This window comes from Marmota marmota, unplaced genomic scaffold (genome assembly GCF_001458135.2).
Source record: "Marmota marmota marmota unplaced genomic scaffold, marMar, whole genome shotgun sequence".
Lineage (NCBI taxonomy): Eukaryota > Metazoa > Chordata > Mammalia > Rodentia > Sciuridae > Marmota > Marmota marmota.
This window is the reverse complement of record NW_025999999.1, coordinates 5,188,101-5,208,588: the sequence shown is the minus strand read 5'-3', so window position 1 is coordinate 5,208,588 and position 20,488 is coordinate 5,188,101. Positions and strand designations below refer to the sequence as shown.

Genomic DNA, 20,488 nt, shown 5'->3' with positions numbered 1-20,488 from the left:
ACACAATGGAATATTACTCAGCAATAAAAGAGAATAAAATCCTGACATTTGCAGGTAAATGGATGGAGTTGGAGGAATATAATGCTAACTGAAGTTAGCCAATCCCAAAAAACTAAATGCTGAATGTTTTGTCTGATATAAGGAGGCTGATTCATAGTGAGGTTGGAAGGGGGAGCATGTGAAGATTAGACAAACTCTAAATAGGGCAAAGGGGAGGAAAGGGGAAGAGATGGAGCAAGTGTTGTAAAAAAGATGGTGAAATGAGATGGACATTATTTCCCTAAGTATCTGTATGAAGACACGAATAGTATGAATATACTTTGTGTACAACCAGAAATACAAAAAAGTGTGCTCTATATGTGTAATATGAATTTTAATGCATTCTGCTGTCATATATAACAAATTAGAATAAAAAATAAAATTTTAAAAAATAGATGTAATTACATTATTCCTAACTATTATGAAATATATTAAGGACCAGCCTCAGATCTGACACAATACAGAAATAAGGCTCACACTACCACCTAAGAAGTACTGTTAGTTCCATAGGTTTTTATATAATCCTTAATATATTAACTTTTTAATCTCCTTTTCCATATTTCATTGATTTTTTTTTCTTTATAAAAATCTTATCACTAGAAAACATAGATCAGGTTCAAAATACAAAGTTCATAACATTTCCAATTGGAGGATGACATTTGAAACAGTATCTATAAGGTTGTTTTTCCTCTCTTAAAAATGTTATCATTATTATAAGGCAAAGAAAAGCAAAGAAACAAAGCAGATAATAATAATGTGAATATAGGGAAACTGCTAGTGAAAAAAATGAGACCAATATCTTGGGTTTTCAAAATTATTCATTACAAAAATATTCTAGATAGTGAAGGATGCTGTGAACACTGAAGTGTGCAGAATTATACTTGAGTTAATAATCATCTAATATAATTCATTTATAATTTCTTTTAAAAGTTCACTGTTAAAATATGTTAAATTCTTTTTTAAAAATTAATTAATTAATTTTTTACATACATGACAATAATGGACTGCATTACACTCATTATTACCCAAAATATGTTAAATTCTTATAAGAAATTCACATGGGAAACAAGAGGAATTATTTGTCCCTCCCTACTAAATATGCTTCTAAACTAACCAAAAGGGAGGACTTGCTGGGTTTGGTACTGATATGAAGAATGGGCACCAACCCACACTGCTGTTTGGAATGTAAATTACCAACACCACCTTTCTAAAGGGCAATCTAAGACTATTCCAAAATTTTACATGTGCTTAACCTTTGATCCAGCTGTTATACTTTTAGAAATTCATCCCAAGAAATAAAGATAAGAATACAGCAGCATTATTTGTTTGTAGCAATGACTAACTGGAAATGGCATAATAACATAGGTATTGGTTAAATAACTTATGGCACGTCCTTACAATGTAATACTATACAAATGTTAGAAGAAATGAGATCAATATATATCTATACATATTCACATGAAAGGAAGTTCAATATATTTTGTTGAATTCTACTAGGGTACAAAATAGTACATATTATGTGATCCCATTTATGTTAAAAGCAAAAAACACTCTTCCTATATTGTATAGAAATGGAACTCTCATTTTCTAAAATTCAATATTGTTTTTGCTATTTAAAAAACTTAATAGCAAAATGTTGGTAACTGTTGAAGTTGGGTGGTAGGTAAAATGGACTTATTGTACTGTTCTCTCTACTCTTATATGCATTTGAAATTTCCTATAATGTTTTTATTAAACCCTGTATTACCTTTGTAATTTTATTATGGGTATTTCTACTAGAAAATAAAAGGGAAGTAGAAAAAATTCTATTAGGTTCTTAGCAAAGAAATAAAACCAAGTGCTAATAAATTTAAAATAGTCCTCGTGATTCAACTCCACATTGAATATTACCCACAAATGCTAATAAAATAGCAAAACATTAATCATACAAAACAGGTTCTTGCAGTGATATCCATACTTGTGTCAACAACTAGCTTGACCTTACAGGCAGCAATGATCTCATTAATCCCAAGACAGCTGTATGCATTATTGAGAGAAGTGATCAGAAAACAACAACAAACAAACAAAAAGACAATTTTTTTAAAAGTTCTTAAAAGAAAATAAATATTAAAATTCGGAATTTTCACACTGATAGCTAACATCACAGACAGACAGTAAAGTTAAGCTACACTGTGGGTTTTGTCTCAATGGAAACTTCTTTGACCAAGGCAATGCTGGTGCCAGGAGAAGAGGCAATTGTCTCCTTTGCTCCAGACTTACAAAAGGTGGCCAAACCACCCACTACTTTCCGCTACCTAGCCCTGCTGGCTCTGCCTTTTTGATCTCTGAGTCAGCCTTTTCTCTGGCCTTCCTCCTACTTCTTTGGTTGTAAGACCTCTGGTCATTCTCAGATTCTGTGATGTGGCATTACCATTTTGTGTCATCTAGACTCTTTTCACAGTTTCTAAATTTTTAAACAATTTTAATATTACCTGTGTCAAAAACAAACATTCTAAATTGCATGCACAGGATAATTACAGCTTCATAGGAATTACATATAGATGTACAAAGAAATTGGGACAAAATAAAATAGTTTTGACAGTAGGATTGTAAAGTTTTTGTTTGGTTTGGTTTACTTTAAAGATTTCCTTTAGTGATGTAAGGTTGTAGCTACAATATTTAAAGTTTATTTTTATTTAAAATTAAATAAAATAAGATAAATCTTTTAAAAGACCAAGATATATGGTGAAATCTACAAGGAGCCAAAAGACCTCTCATGTTGACAAACAGTTATATAAATAATCTGCTTCTCAACAGTAAATCAGACAGCAAACCTCTTATTATGAGTCTAAACAAAAGGAAATAAGTCCACCCAAAGGAGTGTTGACACATGTTATGTAACCTGGCAGGTCCAACATAAGCAGCATGAGCCTTACATGTATGCTGAGGTTTTGTTGTTGTTGTTTTTAGAAAAGAAAGGCCAAGTATAAAATTGAAATTTGTGGAAAAGGGAATCGCTATTTACAAACAGAAAATATTTAAGCTAATGATAAAAGCCTGCCGTCCATAAGACTACAAATATTCCTGGAGCCTGGGTCCTAAAGTTAAAGCTGGCAATGATGGCATTAGTATGACACCAAAAGCACAGGCAACAAAGCCAAAATAAATAAGCAAGACTATGTCAAATTAAAAAGCTTTTGCACAACAAAGTAAACAATAAACAGAATGGAAAAATACTTGCAAACTACATATCTGGTAAGGGGTTAATCTTTATTAAAGTTCTCTTAAAACTCAATAGCAAACAAAACAAAACCAACTAATAACCTGATTTTAAAATGAGCTAAGGGCCTTATCAGACATTTCCACAAAGACAAATGAATGAATAACTGGCATAAGAAAAAATGTTCCAAGTCACTACTCAGCAGGGAAACACAATTAATACCACAATATGACAATCACTTCACACCTGTCAGGATGGCTATTATCAAAAAACAAGACAACAAGTATTGGTGAGGACATAGAGAGACTGGAACCCTCGTATACTGTTAGTGGGAATGCAAAGTGGTGCAACAGTCATGGGAAACAACATGAGGTTACTCCAAAGATGTAAGAAGTGGGGGTGCTTCATGATTCCAATTTATCACCGTCACCACCACGCCCAACTCTCAATCCAAATTAAGAATCACTATGACCCTCTCAGATACTGATCCCAAATAAGCAAATGACATGAAGATGTGAACAGCTGATCATCAACAACCAGCCTTTCATCAAAACTGAGTATAGGGTGGTTGTGCTCTATTTCTGAGCAATGAATCTTCTCGTGCCACCTGTCAATTCTGCGTGTTGTATCCACATCCATCTCCAGACTGGAAACCAAAGGGCAGTGAGTGGAACTGGCCTTTCATCACCCATTTTTCTGTGTCTCTCCAGACCCAGCATCGCACCTCTCAGGGAGAAGCCTCATGCCTGCTGTGCAGAGGATGTAAAGGGGGGTCTCCTTGTGCTTCATCACAGGCACATGAGCAGCAGCAAAGCTCAGCAGAGGACGAAGGTAGTCACTGGCATGTTCTGGAGTGTCTGCCATTGCAGAGATTCCTTAAGTAAAAAACAAACAAACAAACAAACAAAAAAAACACTTTAAAAAGCAGATCACATTAGCTTCAGAAAACTGATACCCCATAAGGTTCTGCTTAAGACCCCATGTTTTTATTTATTTGAAAGGAGGGCAACGATGAATAAAATATTTCTCTTACTACCCAGACTCCCACAATAAAAGGGGGAGATTTTCTCCCCCCCCCCTTCTCTTTCATGCCTACAATAGATAAAAGAGATCAACAAAAGATATTCTGATTAGTACCTGGCTTGATTTTTTTAACCACAGGTTGGCTATTGCGGTCTCTCATCTGTTTGATATCCAGCAAGTCATGGGGGTTCCCATTATGTCTTGGCCAGAAATAAACAAAAATCCGGGAGCCACTGCTACCACAGTCCACCACAAGTCCATAATTCAGATTTGGATCTTCAGTATCTGTAGCTTCAAGTTCCCCTACCCGAGCCAAATACCTAAACCAGGCAAAAAGAGAGAGTAGCCAGGTCCATGAGAAGCATCACCATCTGTTCAAGAGTCTTCATTAATTGCCTAAATGAGCTAAGCACACAGGACTGTAAGTCCTAATGAAACAATACTGGCCATATTTACTATTGCATATTGGGCGACAGCTGGTTGACTTGCCTAGAGGCCAATAAAATTAGATAACTAATGCTACTCCCCACCCCACATGTTTAGGGCAGTTCTACAATTGGCTGGGCTAACAAATCTTTTACCAAGCACTAAAGAATTTGTAGGTCAGAATAAACTATTGAGTTTTGTTGTTAAAAGCAACTAAATTTGGAGGTGATTTGTTGTACGCTTTAGATAACTATGTTAATCATTTCTTTTCTATTTATCTTTTGAATATATAACCACTATTTATCTTTTGAATATATAACCATCTATAAAATAAGGAGAATTAAAAGGATCCATCAGGGGCTGGGAGTGTAGCTCAGTGGTACAGTGTATGCTTAGCAAGTGTGAGACGGTGTTTGATCCCCAGCACTGCAAAAGAAGAAAAAAAAATAGTATCTATCTTCAGAACACATACCAAGCAGCTAGGCAGTGGTTTGCTGCACAGCTGCTGCTATCGTGACTGACTGGATAAATATTAGGAGAGCAAACAGCAGAAGACTCCCTGGAGAAAAGGGCTGAAAAGTCCAGAAAGAAAAGAAGAATTGATAAAATGTTTCTGAGCATTGAGGCTTTGATTAATACTAAAATTCCCTCAGAACCTGAATGCCTGAAAAGTATAAGTATAGCTAACTCTCGTTCAAAGGCTTCAAATGACAAAGATGACATACTGTGTGGGTACACAGATTATAATTTTGAATAAGTATTACTATGCATTGAGCTAATAATTGTCTGAATACATCCCCTGAGTGTTAGGCTGAATATTTTTCCAAGTATTATACCTAAACTCTCTTCCTTATCTATGCCTTGCTCATCTAACATTGTCTTTGGAGTTAACTCCTAATGCCCCAAGAGCCTTATATAGATCCCTAACAAATATATTTTACAAAGCTTTAAGGGGAAAAAAAAAAGATTCAAAATTATAAACACAAAAGGGGTCCATGCAAGTGACTGGCTTGAAGTGTAGGTATCATTAGCTTCATTGTAAATCCACTCCTAATCAGAACATATCACATCCCTCAGATCAATCTAGCCTGTGTTTATTGGTGAGTCCACATTGCTTTTCAGACCATATAGATTCCTTGCTGTTGAAATAAAGCAAACTTAAGGGGGAAAAAAGAGCATCTAGAGATAGTTCTATAATCAAAAATAGATACTGAGCACCTATTCTATCCTATAATGCAAAATACATATTTTAAAAATGAGAATGTACATTTGTGCTTTAATATAATGCCATAAATTACTGCATAAGGCAAGGTAAGGTAGAAGTTTTATCTGGATCTAAAATAGGAGTTTCTGGAAATAAAGCAGGTGGTACAAATCTGTTACACATAAGAAAGTTTACAATCCTCAAGTTCCCATTTCACCAAGAACCTACTAATCCAAACTAAATTTGGAGGTGATTTGTTGTACGCTTTAGATAACTATGTTAATCATTTCTTTTCTATTTATCTTTTGAATATATAACCATCTATAAAATAACCAAGAACCTACTAATCCAAACTAATCAAATTACTGGGCTTGTCCTGGGTTCAGAATCCAATGATCATTTCACAACTCACTCCTGTCACATGAAAGCTGGTGGAAGTCTAGACTCAAGTTACAGAACTCCTGCAAGTGCTGACCACAGGATTATTTTAGATTGAAATAAAAACAGTAAAGATAATGCACCTCCATCCCAAAGTGGCTTCTTATTTCCCATCACAGTGGTCTTTTTACTTCACATGTTTCACAGGTCTTTGCTTTCCTCCTATGAAAACCACCCTCTCTGTCTCCCTATGCCAAGATTCTAGATCCTACCTCTTCCTGTTATTGAATTACTTTTCTGTAGAACATTGGTTCTCAAACTTTAGAGTATCAGGACTCCTTTATATTCTTAAAAATCATTGGACACCCAAGAGCTTTTGTGTACATCTATCTGCATTTGATATATTATAAAATAAAACATAATTTTTTAAAAACATTTGTTCATTTAGATAAAACAAAAACTTCTACATATTAACACTTCTATGTAAATAGGCTACATTTTCTAAAAAAGCATTTGCAAGATTAGAAGAGTGGTATTATTTCACAGTTTTACAAATGTATTAAAGCCTAGATTAAGAGATAATAGCTAGATTCTCATATTTGCTTCTGTATTCAATCTGCTAAAATATATTGTTTTGGTTAAGTATTTGAGAGGAAATCCAGCCTCCCATATGTTGTTGGAAAAGAGAGGAGTACTAAAAAAAAAAAAGTTTAATGCTGGGGCCTTTAGGCAAGTACTCTACCATTAAGCTACACCCCAGACCAAGGAGGAGTATTTTAATAGCACTTTTGAGATCACTGGGGATATTCTTTTGTTAATATCCTATAACTCAAAACAGGTAGAGTTTCTTAAAGATTAGTTGCAGTGGGAATCTAAAACCCTATTCAAGAACTTTTCATTTGGTTTTCAATCTCTTGGTTTATTGGGGCACAGTGTCTCAAGATTGCAAGTTCAAAGCCAGCCTCAGCAACTCAATGAAATTCTCTCTCAAAATAAAAAAAAATTTAAAATAAAAAGAACTGGAGATGGATCCCAGTGGCAAAGTGCCTCTAAGTTCAATCCTCAGTACCAGGGGGGAAAAAAATCTACTGTTTTATTTTGCACTTTGTTTTTGTTTTAAATATTTATTTAGTTGCCAATGGACATAATACCTTTATTTACTTATTTATGTGGTACTGAGGATTGAACCCATTGCCTCACACATGCTAGGCAAATGCTCTACCACTGAGCCACAAACCCAGTCCCTTAACTTGCACTTTGCATGGCTTTTCCCCAAGCATGATTTGTAACATCATATACTGGAAAACATTAGTTCATCAAATTATGCAAATCTTCCTAATGTTGACACATAGCATTCTGTAGTATCATAAACTACATTCATTAATATAAGCACCAATCTTGCTCAAACATTTTTTTTAACTATTGGAAAGTTACCAAATTCAAAACTGCAGCCATAAGTTTTCCAAAATTCTAATTTTTCCTTGGAAATTCAAATTTTATCATTGGCAATAAATTCTGACAGTTGTTTTCATTTCGATAAAAGATTTACTTCATATATGTTCTTTCCCTCCCCTTCCCCCCTCCCCCTCCCCACCTCTCTCTTTGGTACTAGGGTTTTAATTCAGGGGCAATTTACCACTGAGCTATATCCCCAGTCCTTTCTATTTTTTATATTGAGACAGGGTTTCACTAAGTTGCTGAGGTTGGCCTCAGCAATCTTCCTGCAATCTTCCTGCTCCAGCCCCTGAGTCACTAGGATTACAGGCATGCATGCACCCATGCCCAATTACTTCATTTTCAAGAAAATGTCTAGGAAACCTCCAAGTCTGAGAACTTTAATTTTTCTGACATTCCTTCTTTCAAGTATAAATTGTGTTCCATAATAAAAGCAACTAGGCTTAGGTCATAACCAATTGCATAAGTGATTTTCATCAAGACAACTATTGTATGCAAAACTGCTTAATACCTACTCTCATCTCATCCCAAAATATACTACATGGAACTGGATTTTTCCCATTATTATTGTATGACAATGAAGAATACAATAACTACTAGTATGATTTGGTGCCTCTACCTTGATTTTACTCACCATTGCTTTTATATCCTCAGAACAGATGCCAGTTGAAAAAGGCAAATACAATGGCAATGGTCAAGGGGTGGAAGCAACCCAAGTGTCCAGCAAAAGATGAACAGATAAATAAAATGTGGTATGAACATACAAAGGAATGTTATTCATCTTTAAAAAGGAAGGAAATCCTTTCATACACCAATGGATGAAGCTTTAGGACATTATGCCAAGGGAAATATGCTAGTCATGAAAAGATAAATACTGTACGATTCCACTTACATGATGTATCTAAAGTAGTACAATTAATAGAAACAGAAAGTAAAATGGTAGAGACAAGTGGCTGGCAGGAAGGAGAAAAGGGAAGTTGTTTAATAGTGTAAAGTTCCAGATTTGCAAGATGAAAAAGTTCTGGGAACTGTTTCACCACAATGTAAACATACTTAACTCTGCTGAACTGCACACTTACAAATGGTTAAGATGAGCAGGGCATGGTGGTGATTAAGAGGCTGAGGATGTGGTGCAGGGGTAAAGTGCCACTGCGTTCAATCCTCAATACAAAAAAAAAAAAAAAAAAGGTTAAGATGATAAATTGTATGTTTTTTTACCACAATAAAAAAGTAAATAAGATCTTAATATTATTATGGAAATAGTTTTGGCCTCACAAGCTCCTTGAAAGGGTCTCAAGTACCCCCAGGGGTCGATAAACACTTGGCAATTTTATTTTTCTCCTTAACATCCATCAGCTTTTCTACCTATTCCTTCCCCTTTTCCCAGTCCTAAGGCACTTCTGTTTAACAATGCTGACTCTTTTAATATCCACAACAATTTGAAAAGGCCTGTTTCTTCTGTTCAAAATGGTAGCATGTCATTATTCCCTTTTAGTAGTCAGTTTATATTGCAGTATGAGCCCCGAAGATTTCTTTCACATTTGTTAGACCCTCTCCTAGAGGTTTCTCAAGAGCAAGTACCTTATCTGCAGAATCTTGATATTTGCCACAGTGCTCCTCACATTTCTCTGCCTAAGACTTATCAATCAATACTCATTGTGTCCTAGAGCTCACAACATGATGCTGTTGGTTTCTTGGTAACTCCTCCCTGTCTTTGTACAGCTGGTATATTCAAAATCGATTGGTCTTTTAGAACATTTCAGTGACTTTCCAAAGTATCCTGTTACACTTTCTGATTTCTGCCAAAATAAGCAACTTTATACCTCTAATTTTGGTGCAACTTAACTTTGCTTTCTCTTCCCTTAGAAGTCTTCATGTATAATGGCAAAAAAAAAAAAAAAAAAATCAGCTGACATTAGATCACAAGGCAGATAGAAAGGACCAGATGGCATTTCTGCTGTGTCCCAGATGATTCTTTTGATAAGTCACTGCAGGAAACAGAAAGTCTCCATTTTTCTTGTTTTGTATACAAATGAATAACTGAAGAACTATTTTCCCCTTTGGGAGTTAACAGAATTACCTCTTTCTGGAACTCTGCCCCTCTTTAGACCCTCATCAGTCTTCTTATACTTTTCAACCACCCAACAGTCTTCATCTCTGTATGGATCACTTGTCCTTTCCTGGATTTTTCTATTTATGATTTGCAGCCCACAACTTGGCCATTATAGTCAATTATTTGAACTGCTGGACCCTCTTGCTTTCCTAATGCTGCACTAAACCAATCTATAAAGAAGACTTATAGCCCAGGAAAAAAGTTCCAAAAGCTTTGCAATCCCTCACATCCACCTTCCAAAGAGAGGTCTGATTCTCCATCATACACTCACCCTCCCCCATGTCATGTACATATACACACATGCACTCTTTCCCTTTGAGAAACACAATTTTCCATTAGTCACTGCTGAGTAAATTAAAAGAAAGTTATCCATCCACAAATAATCACCCCAAGTAGAACTGGAAAACAAAAGCTTTTCACTGCCATTATCCTAAAAACATTAACAGCATTAGTGTTGTAACTGACCAAACCATTACCTAGCTTACAAAATCAACATTAATTATATCACTTTCAGAGTTCCAATAGAACTCAGTGATGTACCAATAAATGGGTACTCAGTACATCAGTGTGGGTCTACCAGCTCTTTGTTAAATGTTATACTTTTCAACCACTATTCAGGACTTAGAACCAAATATAATGACATTATTACTAAAGTAACTGCACATGAATGATGACAGTAATACACATCCAGAAAAACATCTTGTAAGGTTACTGCTTACCTCCTAACAAGATTAATCAGAGCAGACAGGAACATTTATAATTTAAAGCCCTGCTTATAAACTCTAAAAACACCATTAAGATCAAGTAAATGAATGAATGTGAACAGATGCTTTCAGTCATGCCAGCAAAAATCTCTAAATTGCTCTACATAAGAACACTTCCAGGTGCAGTGGTGCATGCCTGGAATCTCAGCAACTCAGGAGGCCAAGGCAGGATTATCCAAGGCCAGCCTCAGCAACTTAGTGAGACCCTGTCTCTAAATAGAAAAATAAAAAGGGCTGGGGATGGGGATGTAGCTTGGGTGTTAGAGAACCCCTGGGTTTAATCTCCAGTACACACACACACACACACACACACACCAAAAAAATCTTAATTTTATCTGCGTATCCTAAGCTTATCATTTTTATCCTAACCAAACGTAATGCCCCTTTCTGACTTTTTTTAAACAAAATTAAAGAAGGCTGGTACTGAGCCAATCACAGACATAGAACCTCTCACTCAGTTATTCTCAGATAGATAGCAAAGGAAGATGAAGGTACAATTTTTCCACAGCTACAAAAGAAAGTCTTCAGACCAATAGTTCAACCAGACAAAATTTTACTCTCTAATGAAGATAGTAGTGAGGCTACTGAAAAGTAAACAATATTAAACATTAAGGCTTAAAAATGTGCTAAATATACAGAATATTTGGTAAGAATAATTTACTGTTTATTTAATATATATTACATGTGTGTTGTATATAATATCACTATATATGTATGTAATATATATTTATACACACACTAAAAGTGCCCCTTACACTAAAAATAAATTTTAACAATTAACCCAGCACCTAGGGCAGTGCCTTAAATATGGTAGACCTAGCACTGTTCAACAGAACTTCCTGATATGATAGGAATATTCTCTATTTACACTGTCCAATAGGATAGCCACTAACTACATGTAGTCACTGAGCACTTGAAATGTGTTTAATGCAAGTAAACTGAATTTTTTGTGTATTTCAAATTCAATAATCACTTGTAGGTAATGACTACTTATTAGATAACCACAACATAGCTGTTCAATAATATCTGTTGATTAAGTGAATAAATGAATGAATATACAAATGTTAAATACATATTAAGTCTGAATACATCATTGGATCATGTCTGATAATCTATGACACATGCTAAATAAATAATTGATTTAAATACACATTAACACAAAAAAATCTTTTTTTAAATTTTTTTCTTTTAATATTTTTTAAGTGTCAATGGACCTTTATTTTATTTATTTATATGCAGTGTTGAGAATCGAACCCAGGGCCTCACACATGCTAGGCAAGCACTCTACCACTGATCCACAACCCCAGCCCAACACACACAAAAAAAATCTTAAAAACATAACACTCCTACTTATATGGGGGACAGGGCATGTATGAGAAATCTTTGTACTTTCAGCTTCAAGAAGCTGTAAAACTAAAACTGTTCTAAAAAGTAAAATCTATTAAAAATACAAAACAAAAAACAGCTTTAGATTTCTAGGCTTACTGATGCCCCACACTCTCTTAAGTTTACCTTTTCCAAATTGCAATTCTGATGCAAATCTCTTGCTTTCTTCTTCAGAAGCAATGTGGCTTGCGTTCACAATTAAAAAAAAAAAAAAAATCTGATTTTGAAACTACTAAAGGAAAAAACACACAGGCTTCTAAAGTCATGAGTCATATTACCTGAGAAGAGATTTGCTAAATTTCACCAATATCTGAAAAGAATTCAAATAAAAATATTTTTAATACAAAAATAATTAAATTAAAATATTTTTAAAACATTAACTTCTTTCACACATATTAAAACACAAAAATGCAATGTGCAAGAGAAACTATCACATCTAACTAAATAAATGCCTTATTTATCGAAACCACAGAAGAATGAATGCAAAATTCCTCTGGGCACATTTTCATGATCTAAGGTTTTCAAACTTGCATCTGTGAAGATATTTGTAAGCGTGTTCCTGGAAGCATAGCACACTCCGTGCATCACCACAAAATACTGATAAAAATTTAATCATGTGAATTCAGAACAGTTTAAGTAGGAAAAAAAATATGGTTATATTTGTAGTAATACAAAAATCAAAACTACAAGCACCTGCCTTAAAAATATTTTAAGCTGTTGAACTAAGGTGATAGGTATTTCCATTAATTCCTAGTTACCTGCTTGATCATTTGATCATAAGCTAGTATTCCCAGTGCTTAAGCAGTAGCAGACGCCACAAAAAATAAATTAGTCAATCAATGCACTAGACAGTCCTAAATGTTATCCTCTTTTAAAAGTACAAATGACAGGAGTACGAAGCAGCTATTTTTACTCCAACTTCATACATAAAGAAAATGAGATTCCAGAACTTGTAAGGAGCCTGCCCCTGTCACCAGACTAGCGAATGATTAGGGCTAATTAGCTCTAAACCAATCTTCTTTCCCCTACACCACAATACCTCCTCCTTACAGCAAAATGGTTCTCAACCTAGGCTGCATATTAGAATTCCCTCAACAAAATGCCCTACTATTTTCATTTGGTAATGGTCCCCAAATGATTTAGATATGCAAAGATTAAAAATCAATTATTTAATCTCAATATTAACATAAATTATTAGACTATGTTTAACTGAATACATAGAACTACTTACCACTATAGAAATTGTCTGTAGAAATTGGGTTTCCTCACCCTCAGGATATCAGATATTACTAATTGTTACCATCAGTGTGCCTACAGCTATTGACACACCTCACCTCACCTGCATATTCCAATGTGATATTATTCTGTTACATTAAGAGAGAACCATATGAATAAAACTGTGTGTACAAGAAAAGCAAGCAGGTTTTATGTAATATAGTCTATCTTATCAGTAAAGTACATGCACTTTTAGGACATGAGCTTAGTGATATCAAGTTTGGTTCCTCATGGGCCTCTTCTGACAAATTTCTGATTCTTAACTTTGTTCCCGATTCCTACCTGTGTACAGTTTCTAATTCTTTGCTCCTGATTCTACACAGCTGCATATAAACTATTATCTCACTGGGAAATAATTATTCCTTCAAGTCTGTCTCTGTAATTAGATCATGAACTATGAGTTCAGAAGCCACGTTTTATTCATCTTTGTACCCCAGTGCCTAACAATTTCATGCATGTCAAGCTGTCAGCAAATGTTTACCTCCTACATGATTCATGAGTGAAGTTTAATGAGATATGGTAATCTGTGACAATATGTACATAACCTTTCATTAATAACAACGAGTCCTAGGCTACGTGGCTGCTGGCCGCTGGCTGCTGTGCAAGAGCCTTACAGGATATTAACACTTGGATAACATCATTACAATGTGCAGTCTGTGTGTTCCTCAGCTCTGCAGCTGTTTCAGTTAATTCAACCTAATAAGTATTTATTGAATCTGGTCACTTGGCATACTGTGGAAAACAAGAACTATTGGATCAGGGTCCAGTGGCATGGCTCAGCAGTGTAGTGTCAGCCTAGAATGCACAAGGCCCTGGGTTTGGTCACCAGTACCACACACAAAAAACAAAACAAAACAAACAAAAAAACTACTGAATCACTCCTCCTCCCACTTGTGGTTCAAATGTTTTTACTTTTCTCAATCCATGTTTCTGCTACCCAAGTTCTGGCCACCATCATCTCTATTGAAGTATTCCAATTAGTCTCTCTGCTTTCTTTTTATTCCCCTCCAATTCATTCTTTTTTTTTTTTTTTTTTAAGAGAGAGACAGAGGGCTGGGGTTGTGGCTCAGCGGTAGAGCGCTCGCCTGGCATGCGCGAGGCCCTGGGTTCGATCCTCAACACCACATAAAAATAAATAAATAAAATAAATGTATTGTGTACAACTAAAAAAAATAAATATTTAAAAGAGAGAGAGAGATCTTTTTAATATTTATTTATTTTTTTAGTTTCTTGGCGGACACAACATCTTTGTTTGTATGTGGTGCTGAGGATCGAACCCGGGCCGCATGCATGCTAGGTGAGCGCGCTACCGCTTGAGCCACATCCCCAGCCCCTAATTCATTCTTCACAATGCCACCAAAGTGAGCTTTCTTCAAAAAGCAAGTCAGATCACAATACTCTCAAAAATCTTTTAGAGCCTCCCCTCTACCCTTAGGATGATATCTAACCCCCTAAAATGGCTTAGGAGACTCCCAGCCTGATCTACATCTCCATTTATACAGCTCACTACTCACTCCCTAATTGTCTCTCTGGCCATATAAACTAATCTATATGGAATTCCATAATTAGACCATGTTGTTTTCCTGTGAGAAAATGTACTTAGGTTTGTCAAGAAAATCCCAATAAGCATTAAAGAAACTAAACTTATGGTTTAGGTCTCCAATGTTAACAGGTTTCTTAAAGCCAACTGTTGAGTACTATAGTCACCCAAACAGTGCTTCCTCTTCAGGAAAGGAAGATTCAGACAATACAAATGAATAGAGCTGCTACAGAAGGAAAGGTGGGAAACATGAGCTTCTTGAGGAAAGGTACCAAAGTCTCCCTGTCCTCATGTCTATTATCACCTCCACACAGTGGCTGCTCAATAAAGTTTTATTTAATGAATTAATGATAAGAATTAATAGAAAACACATACTGGGGACAGATTCACCCCAAAACAAAAAGAAGAGTAGGCATGTGTCTCAATTCTGACCAAAAGAGATTCAAGGAAAGGGTTGCTGGAGGTTTATGGGAAGGTAGTTCATTCTCAGAAGAGGGCCATGGAGCACCTGTTCCTCTCTCCCACAGGACATGAGTGAGGATGCATGTTGCTTTGCTTGCTATTGACTGCTATTTTGCAACCATTAAACTAGCTGACATTGTGGAAAATGGAGAGGAGACAGAGATTCCCATCCTGCTAGCCAATGTTGAACTTGTGGTCCCTCTATCCCTGGACTTCTGGTTTTGTAAGCCAATAAAATTTTTTATTATTTAAGTCAGTTTTGGCTGTTACTTGCTGCCTGAAGTCTCCTGATACATATCTGAGGAGCAATAAGGAAATGAAAATTCTAAAATAAATTAGAAAATCATTTTGAAGATGATGAACACAACATGCCATCATTTAATTTTGTAGCTTCTGCAGAAACTAACCACAAAAAAAAGAAAAATAATCAAATGAATCACTGCTATAAAAGAATGCAGATCTTCTGTGCAATTGGTATGGCACTGAAAGAATGTCAAGTAACTCAGATGAGTTTTCCATGAAAAAAGGTATTCAGTTTTCACCAGATGGAATTAACAGTAGATGAGATAATACAGAAGAAAGTGCTAATGAACTTGAAAACACAGCAATAAAATATCCAAATCAAACACAGGGGAAAAAAAAAAAACCTACTGGGGGGAAAACAAGATAATCAGTGAGCTGTGGAAAATATTACATGGCTCCATATATATGCAACTGGAGTCCCCAAAGGAGAACTGGGGAGGACAGAAAAATATATTTAGAAATAACTGGCAAACTTTTTCCAAATTTGATTAAAAACTACAAATCCGTAGATCCAAAAATCCAAGGACCACACTTTATCTTTGTATCGCCATGCTTATCACAATGTCACGCACACAGCAAGTTCTCAGCCAATGTTTCTCCCAAATAAGAATCACAAATTATTTAGGAAACTATAACAAAGCACATCATGATCAAATTGCTTAAAACCAGTGATAAAAAGATAATCTTAGCCGGTCACAGTGGTGCACACCTGTAATCCCAGCAGCTTGGGAAACTGAGACAAGAGGATCACAAGTTCTAGGTAAGCCTCGGCAACTTAGTGGGGCACTAAGCAATGTAGCAAGATCCTGTCTCAAAATAAAAAAGGGATGGGGATATGGCTCAGTGGTTAAGTGCCTTGAGTTTAATCTCTGGTGCCTATAGAAAGAAAAGAAAATCTTAAAAGGCTGGGCACAGTGGTGTACACATGTATCCCAGTGACTTAGGAGGCTGGAGCAGGAGGATAGCAAGCTCAAGGCCAGTCTCAGCAACTTAGTGTCTCAATATAAACAAAATTAAAAGGACTGGGAAGGTAGCTCAGTGGTAAAGCACCCCTGGGTTCAATCCCCAGTCAAAAGAAAGATGGAAAAGAAGGAAGAAATAAAGGGAAGGAAAAGAAAGAAAATCTTAAATGCTGTCAGAGGAAAAAAACACATTATATACAGAAAGATGAAAGATAAAAATGACAGCAGACTTCTCCACAAGAAGAATGCCAGCCAAAAGTCAAGAGAGCATCATCTTTAAAATAATCAAAGAAAAAAACCAATTGACCTAGAGTTCTACAACCAACGAATATTTCTTTTAAAAGGAAAACAAAATAAGGATTTCTTCTGTCATACAAAAATTGAAGAAATTCATCACCTGCAGACTTGCTCTGCTAGAAATTGAAAGAAAATTCTTTAGAAAAAAAACGGAAATGACACCAGATGGAAATAAAGATCTGTACAAAAAAAATGAAGAACCCAGATAGAGTAAACACATGGGTAAATATACAAGTCTTTTTTTTCTTATTTTTAAAAATCTCTTTAAAAGATAATTGACTGTTTAAAGCAAAGATAATAACAACATATGTGGAAGTTATATGTAAGAAATACAATGTACGACAACTATAGCACAGAGACCCAGGGGAATGGAGGAATGAAAGTATACTACTGTTAGGTTGTTATAATATTTGTGAAGAGGTGTGATATTACTTTAATAGACTCTGGTAAGTTCAAGATGTATACTATAAAACCTAAAGCAATCACTTTAAAAAAGAGTTATATCTTTTAAGCAAACAAAAGAGATAAAATGTAATCAGAAAAAAATATACACACTCAATTTAAAAAAAAGAAAAGAGGAAAGGGCTGGGGCTGGGGCTCAGTCGTAGAGCATTTGCCTGGCATGTGTGAGGCCCTGGGTTCGGTTCTCAGCACCACATATAAATAAATAAAATAAAGGTCTATCAACAACTAAAAAAAAAATTGAAAAAAAAAAAGAGGAAACATGAACAAAATGTGACAAATAGAAAACAAACAGCAATATAGATTAAACTCAATTAATAATTAAGTGGCCTAAACACCCCAATTAAAAAGCAGAGATTGGGGCTGGGGTTGTGGCTTAATGGTACAGCACTTGCCTAGCACATGTGAGGCCCTGGGTTCGATCCTCAGCATCACATAAAAATAAATAAATAAAATAAAGGTACTATGTCCAAATACAACTAAAAAATAAATATTTTTTTAAAAAGCAGAGATTGTCAGACTGGATAAAAAGTGAGGCTGAACTAAACAGTAACTAGGAGCAGCCCACTTTAAATACTAAGACAAAAATAGGCTAAAACTAAGAGCACAAACTAAAGATCAATCATGCTAACATTAATCAAAAGAAAGCTGAAGCAGTTGTAATAATACCAGATTAGTAGCTTTCAGAGCAAACAATATAATCAAGGACAAAGAGAATCATTTAACAGTACAGGGATCAATTCATCAAGGATGCACAAAAATCCTAAACATTTATGCACCCAGTAAGTCAGCCCACCAAAACAAGAAAATAGAAAGATGCCTTTCATGATTAAAAGGCAGTATCAGCATTTCTGAATCAAAACTGAACACAGACAAAATGGAGCTTAAGATTTTTCTTAAGTAATAAATAACATGCAATCTTTACTATTAAAAGTACAATATCCCCCCAAAGGGCCAAAGGTAGTAGTATGTTAAACAGCTTATCAAAATGTCAATGACTTCAGTGCCAAAGCAGCTCAGTGATCTAAAGCTGACTCACCTTTCATACTGCCTATCTCTTGGTAATGATGCACCCCAATGTCGAAAGTCCATGATTAACATAAGTAAAAGGAGACAGGATATGAAGAAGAGCCCCAGGAATGCTACCCGCTGACGGAGAAATGGGCTCACTGTGGGCACAGTGAAGTACCAGGAAGCTGGGCAGAGGTAGGAAAAACTGATCCTGAAATGAGACAAACATAAATTAAGCCTGAAAAGTCTCCAAGATTGAGTGCTTAAAGTAGGTTTTAAATTGGATAAAAGCCCTCCTAATAAAGACAAAAAAAAAAAAATGCCAAGAAAAAGTCTATTGTTTTAATCTCAAATTTTAAAAAAGCACCTATACTGTTCATGGTGCTTCTATGTAAATCAGAAAAGTCTTATCTTCTCTTTCCAAACTCTGTACTTTTGTGTGCAATTCAAAGAATTAATCTCATATTAATGAAAAGATCACCAAGCTCCTGTAGGAACTTATAACACTGGAGAATCAGACCAACTACAACATTACCACCAGGAACGCTGACAAGAAACTGGATAGTCAGAAAAATTACTCAACTTACTTTTTAAATGTTTTAATAAGTTATATATTCATGTGGTAAATAAATAAATAAAACAGTTCAAAATTTAGTAAAAAGTGAATCTTTTGATCTGACCCCACCACCTCTCTCTCTAAGAGGTAACCACTGCTACCAACTTTCAATGTATCTTTCCAGGAATAGTCTATGGCTACACAGGTATAAATACATAGCAATACATGTGGTAATATCTGTGTGTGTGTGTGTGTGTGTGTGCCCATTCCCTTGGTCTTACAAAAAAGGTAGCACAAAAAATGGTTCTGCTTCTTTCCTTCACTCTCTTTTGCAACCATCCCATATTGGGTTATGTAGATCTACATTTATCTTTTTTAAAAAAAAAAAGTTTCAGAGAATTATAATATATGGATAACTGTATTCAATTGTGAAGTTCACTTTCTATAGTGATTCAAAAAATAATGCCAGTTTAACTTCCTCAAGGGACATTTAGCTTCACTCAGATGGAAATCTGAAAGAATATTACAATCTAGCACTTTTCAGAGCTGAGTGAACAAACTCCCTCTACAATCCTAGGGTCACTGGATGAAAATTCTTTATTGCACCTGCCTTCAAAAAAACACAGCTTTGACCATCTTTGCATACTCCTGGACAGGAAGCAAAGTCCAGGTGCAGCCTCAGGGCAGACCTCATAGATAATAGTCTCAGGATCCCCTCCCCACGGTCCTCCTGCCATCCTCCATTGAAGTCCCCAATCAGGGAGAAAGTGTGCAGCCTTACCTAGCCATGGGTTCCCTTCAGTGGTCTGTCACCTCCTTTTTCTTTTGACCTGAGAAGGTGGATTCCTTGTCCCAGGCATCTCCTAAGTCTGCAGCCTGGAAAGAGTTGGCTGGGTTTCAGGCTTACCTCCAGCAGTGCCCACGAGACTAGACCTCCACGAGAATTCCACATCTCCCACCCATTCCCCGGCTCCCACTCCGTGTCTGTCCTCTCTCATTCCTCAGGCCCAGAGGACCCCCTATCCGGGTAGATCTGGAAGTGGAGCGTTCCCATGGGCCAGCTCCGTCTTCGAGGAATCTGCAATCCCCAGGTAGAGAGGGTCCCCATTTCCTCTCCCCGTCTCCCCCGGTCCCGCAGCTCTCCGGCCTTCCCACTCACGGGATCGAGCGGCCTGCCGGTCCCTCTGCACCGCTCGGATCCGCCGTGTCCACAGCTGCTCCTACAGCCTCCAGCCCAGCCGGAAGGAGGGCCCGTGCCGGCGGCGGCGCCACGTCCCCAAGGAAACCGCACGGAGCCAATGAGTGACATGGGACCCGGGAGACGGGCCCGCCCCCTACGCAGCCAGAGCGAAGGGCGAACCCGCTGCGCCGGCAGCACGTCCTCCGCCAGAATGGCCAATCCCCAAGAGCGCACAGCATCTAATGCCCGCCCCGGGATTTCCAGCCACTTCCAATCGGAAAGGCGTCGTGTCGAGTCTCCGCCTGGAAGGGCGGGCGATGGGCGCACAGGTGAAAGATGCCCGGAGACGCTGTGTGGGCTGCCCTCACGGTGGCGCGAGTTCACTACGGGTCACTCTCCGCAGCTGTTCCTAGGACCTAGTGCTCGGGTTGGTGGGTCTCAGGGTGTTCGCGA

The 20,488-nt window shown here is 36.7% G+C and overlaps 1 protein-coding gene across 2 annotated transcripts in view; it reads right to left on the bottom strand.

Annotated features, from left to right (window-relative positions):
• Positions 1-20,160, bottom strand: part of Entpd7 (ectonucleoside triphosphate diphosphohydrolase 7) — a 38,372-nt gene extending 18,212 nt beyond the window's left edge. Inside the window, exons 1-5 of one of the 2 annotated variants that reach the window (XM_015494627.2) lie at positions 20,015-20,160; positions 19,637-19,731; positions 18,328-18,510; positions 4,376-4,581; positions 3,963-4,113 (exon numbers count right to left, since the gene is read on the bottom strand). In XM_015494627.2, the coding sequence (XP_015350113.1) occupies positions 3,963-4,113; positions 4,376-4,581; positions 18,328-18,510; positions 19,637-19,644 (548 nt within the window). In that variant the 5' untranslated portion in view covers positions 19,645-19,731; positions 20,015-20,160. Of the gene's footprint in view, positions 1-3,962; positions 4,114-4,375; positions 4,582-12,265; positions 12,298-18,327; positions 18,511-19,636; positions 19,732-20,014 lie in introns of those variants that run through there. The other variant, XM_048807136.1, reaches the window with a different exon arrangement.
• Between the last annotated feature and the right edge of the window lie 328 nt (positions 20,161-20,488).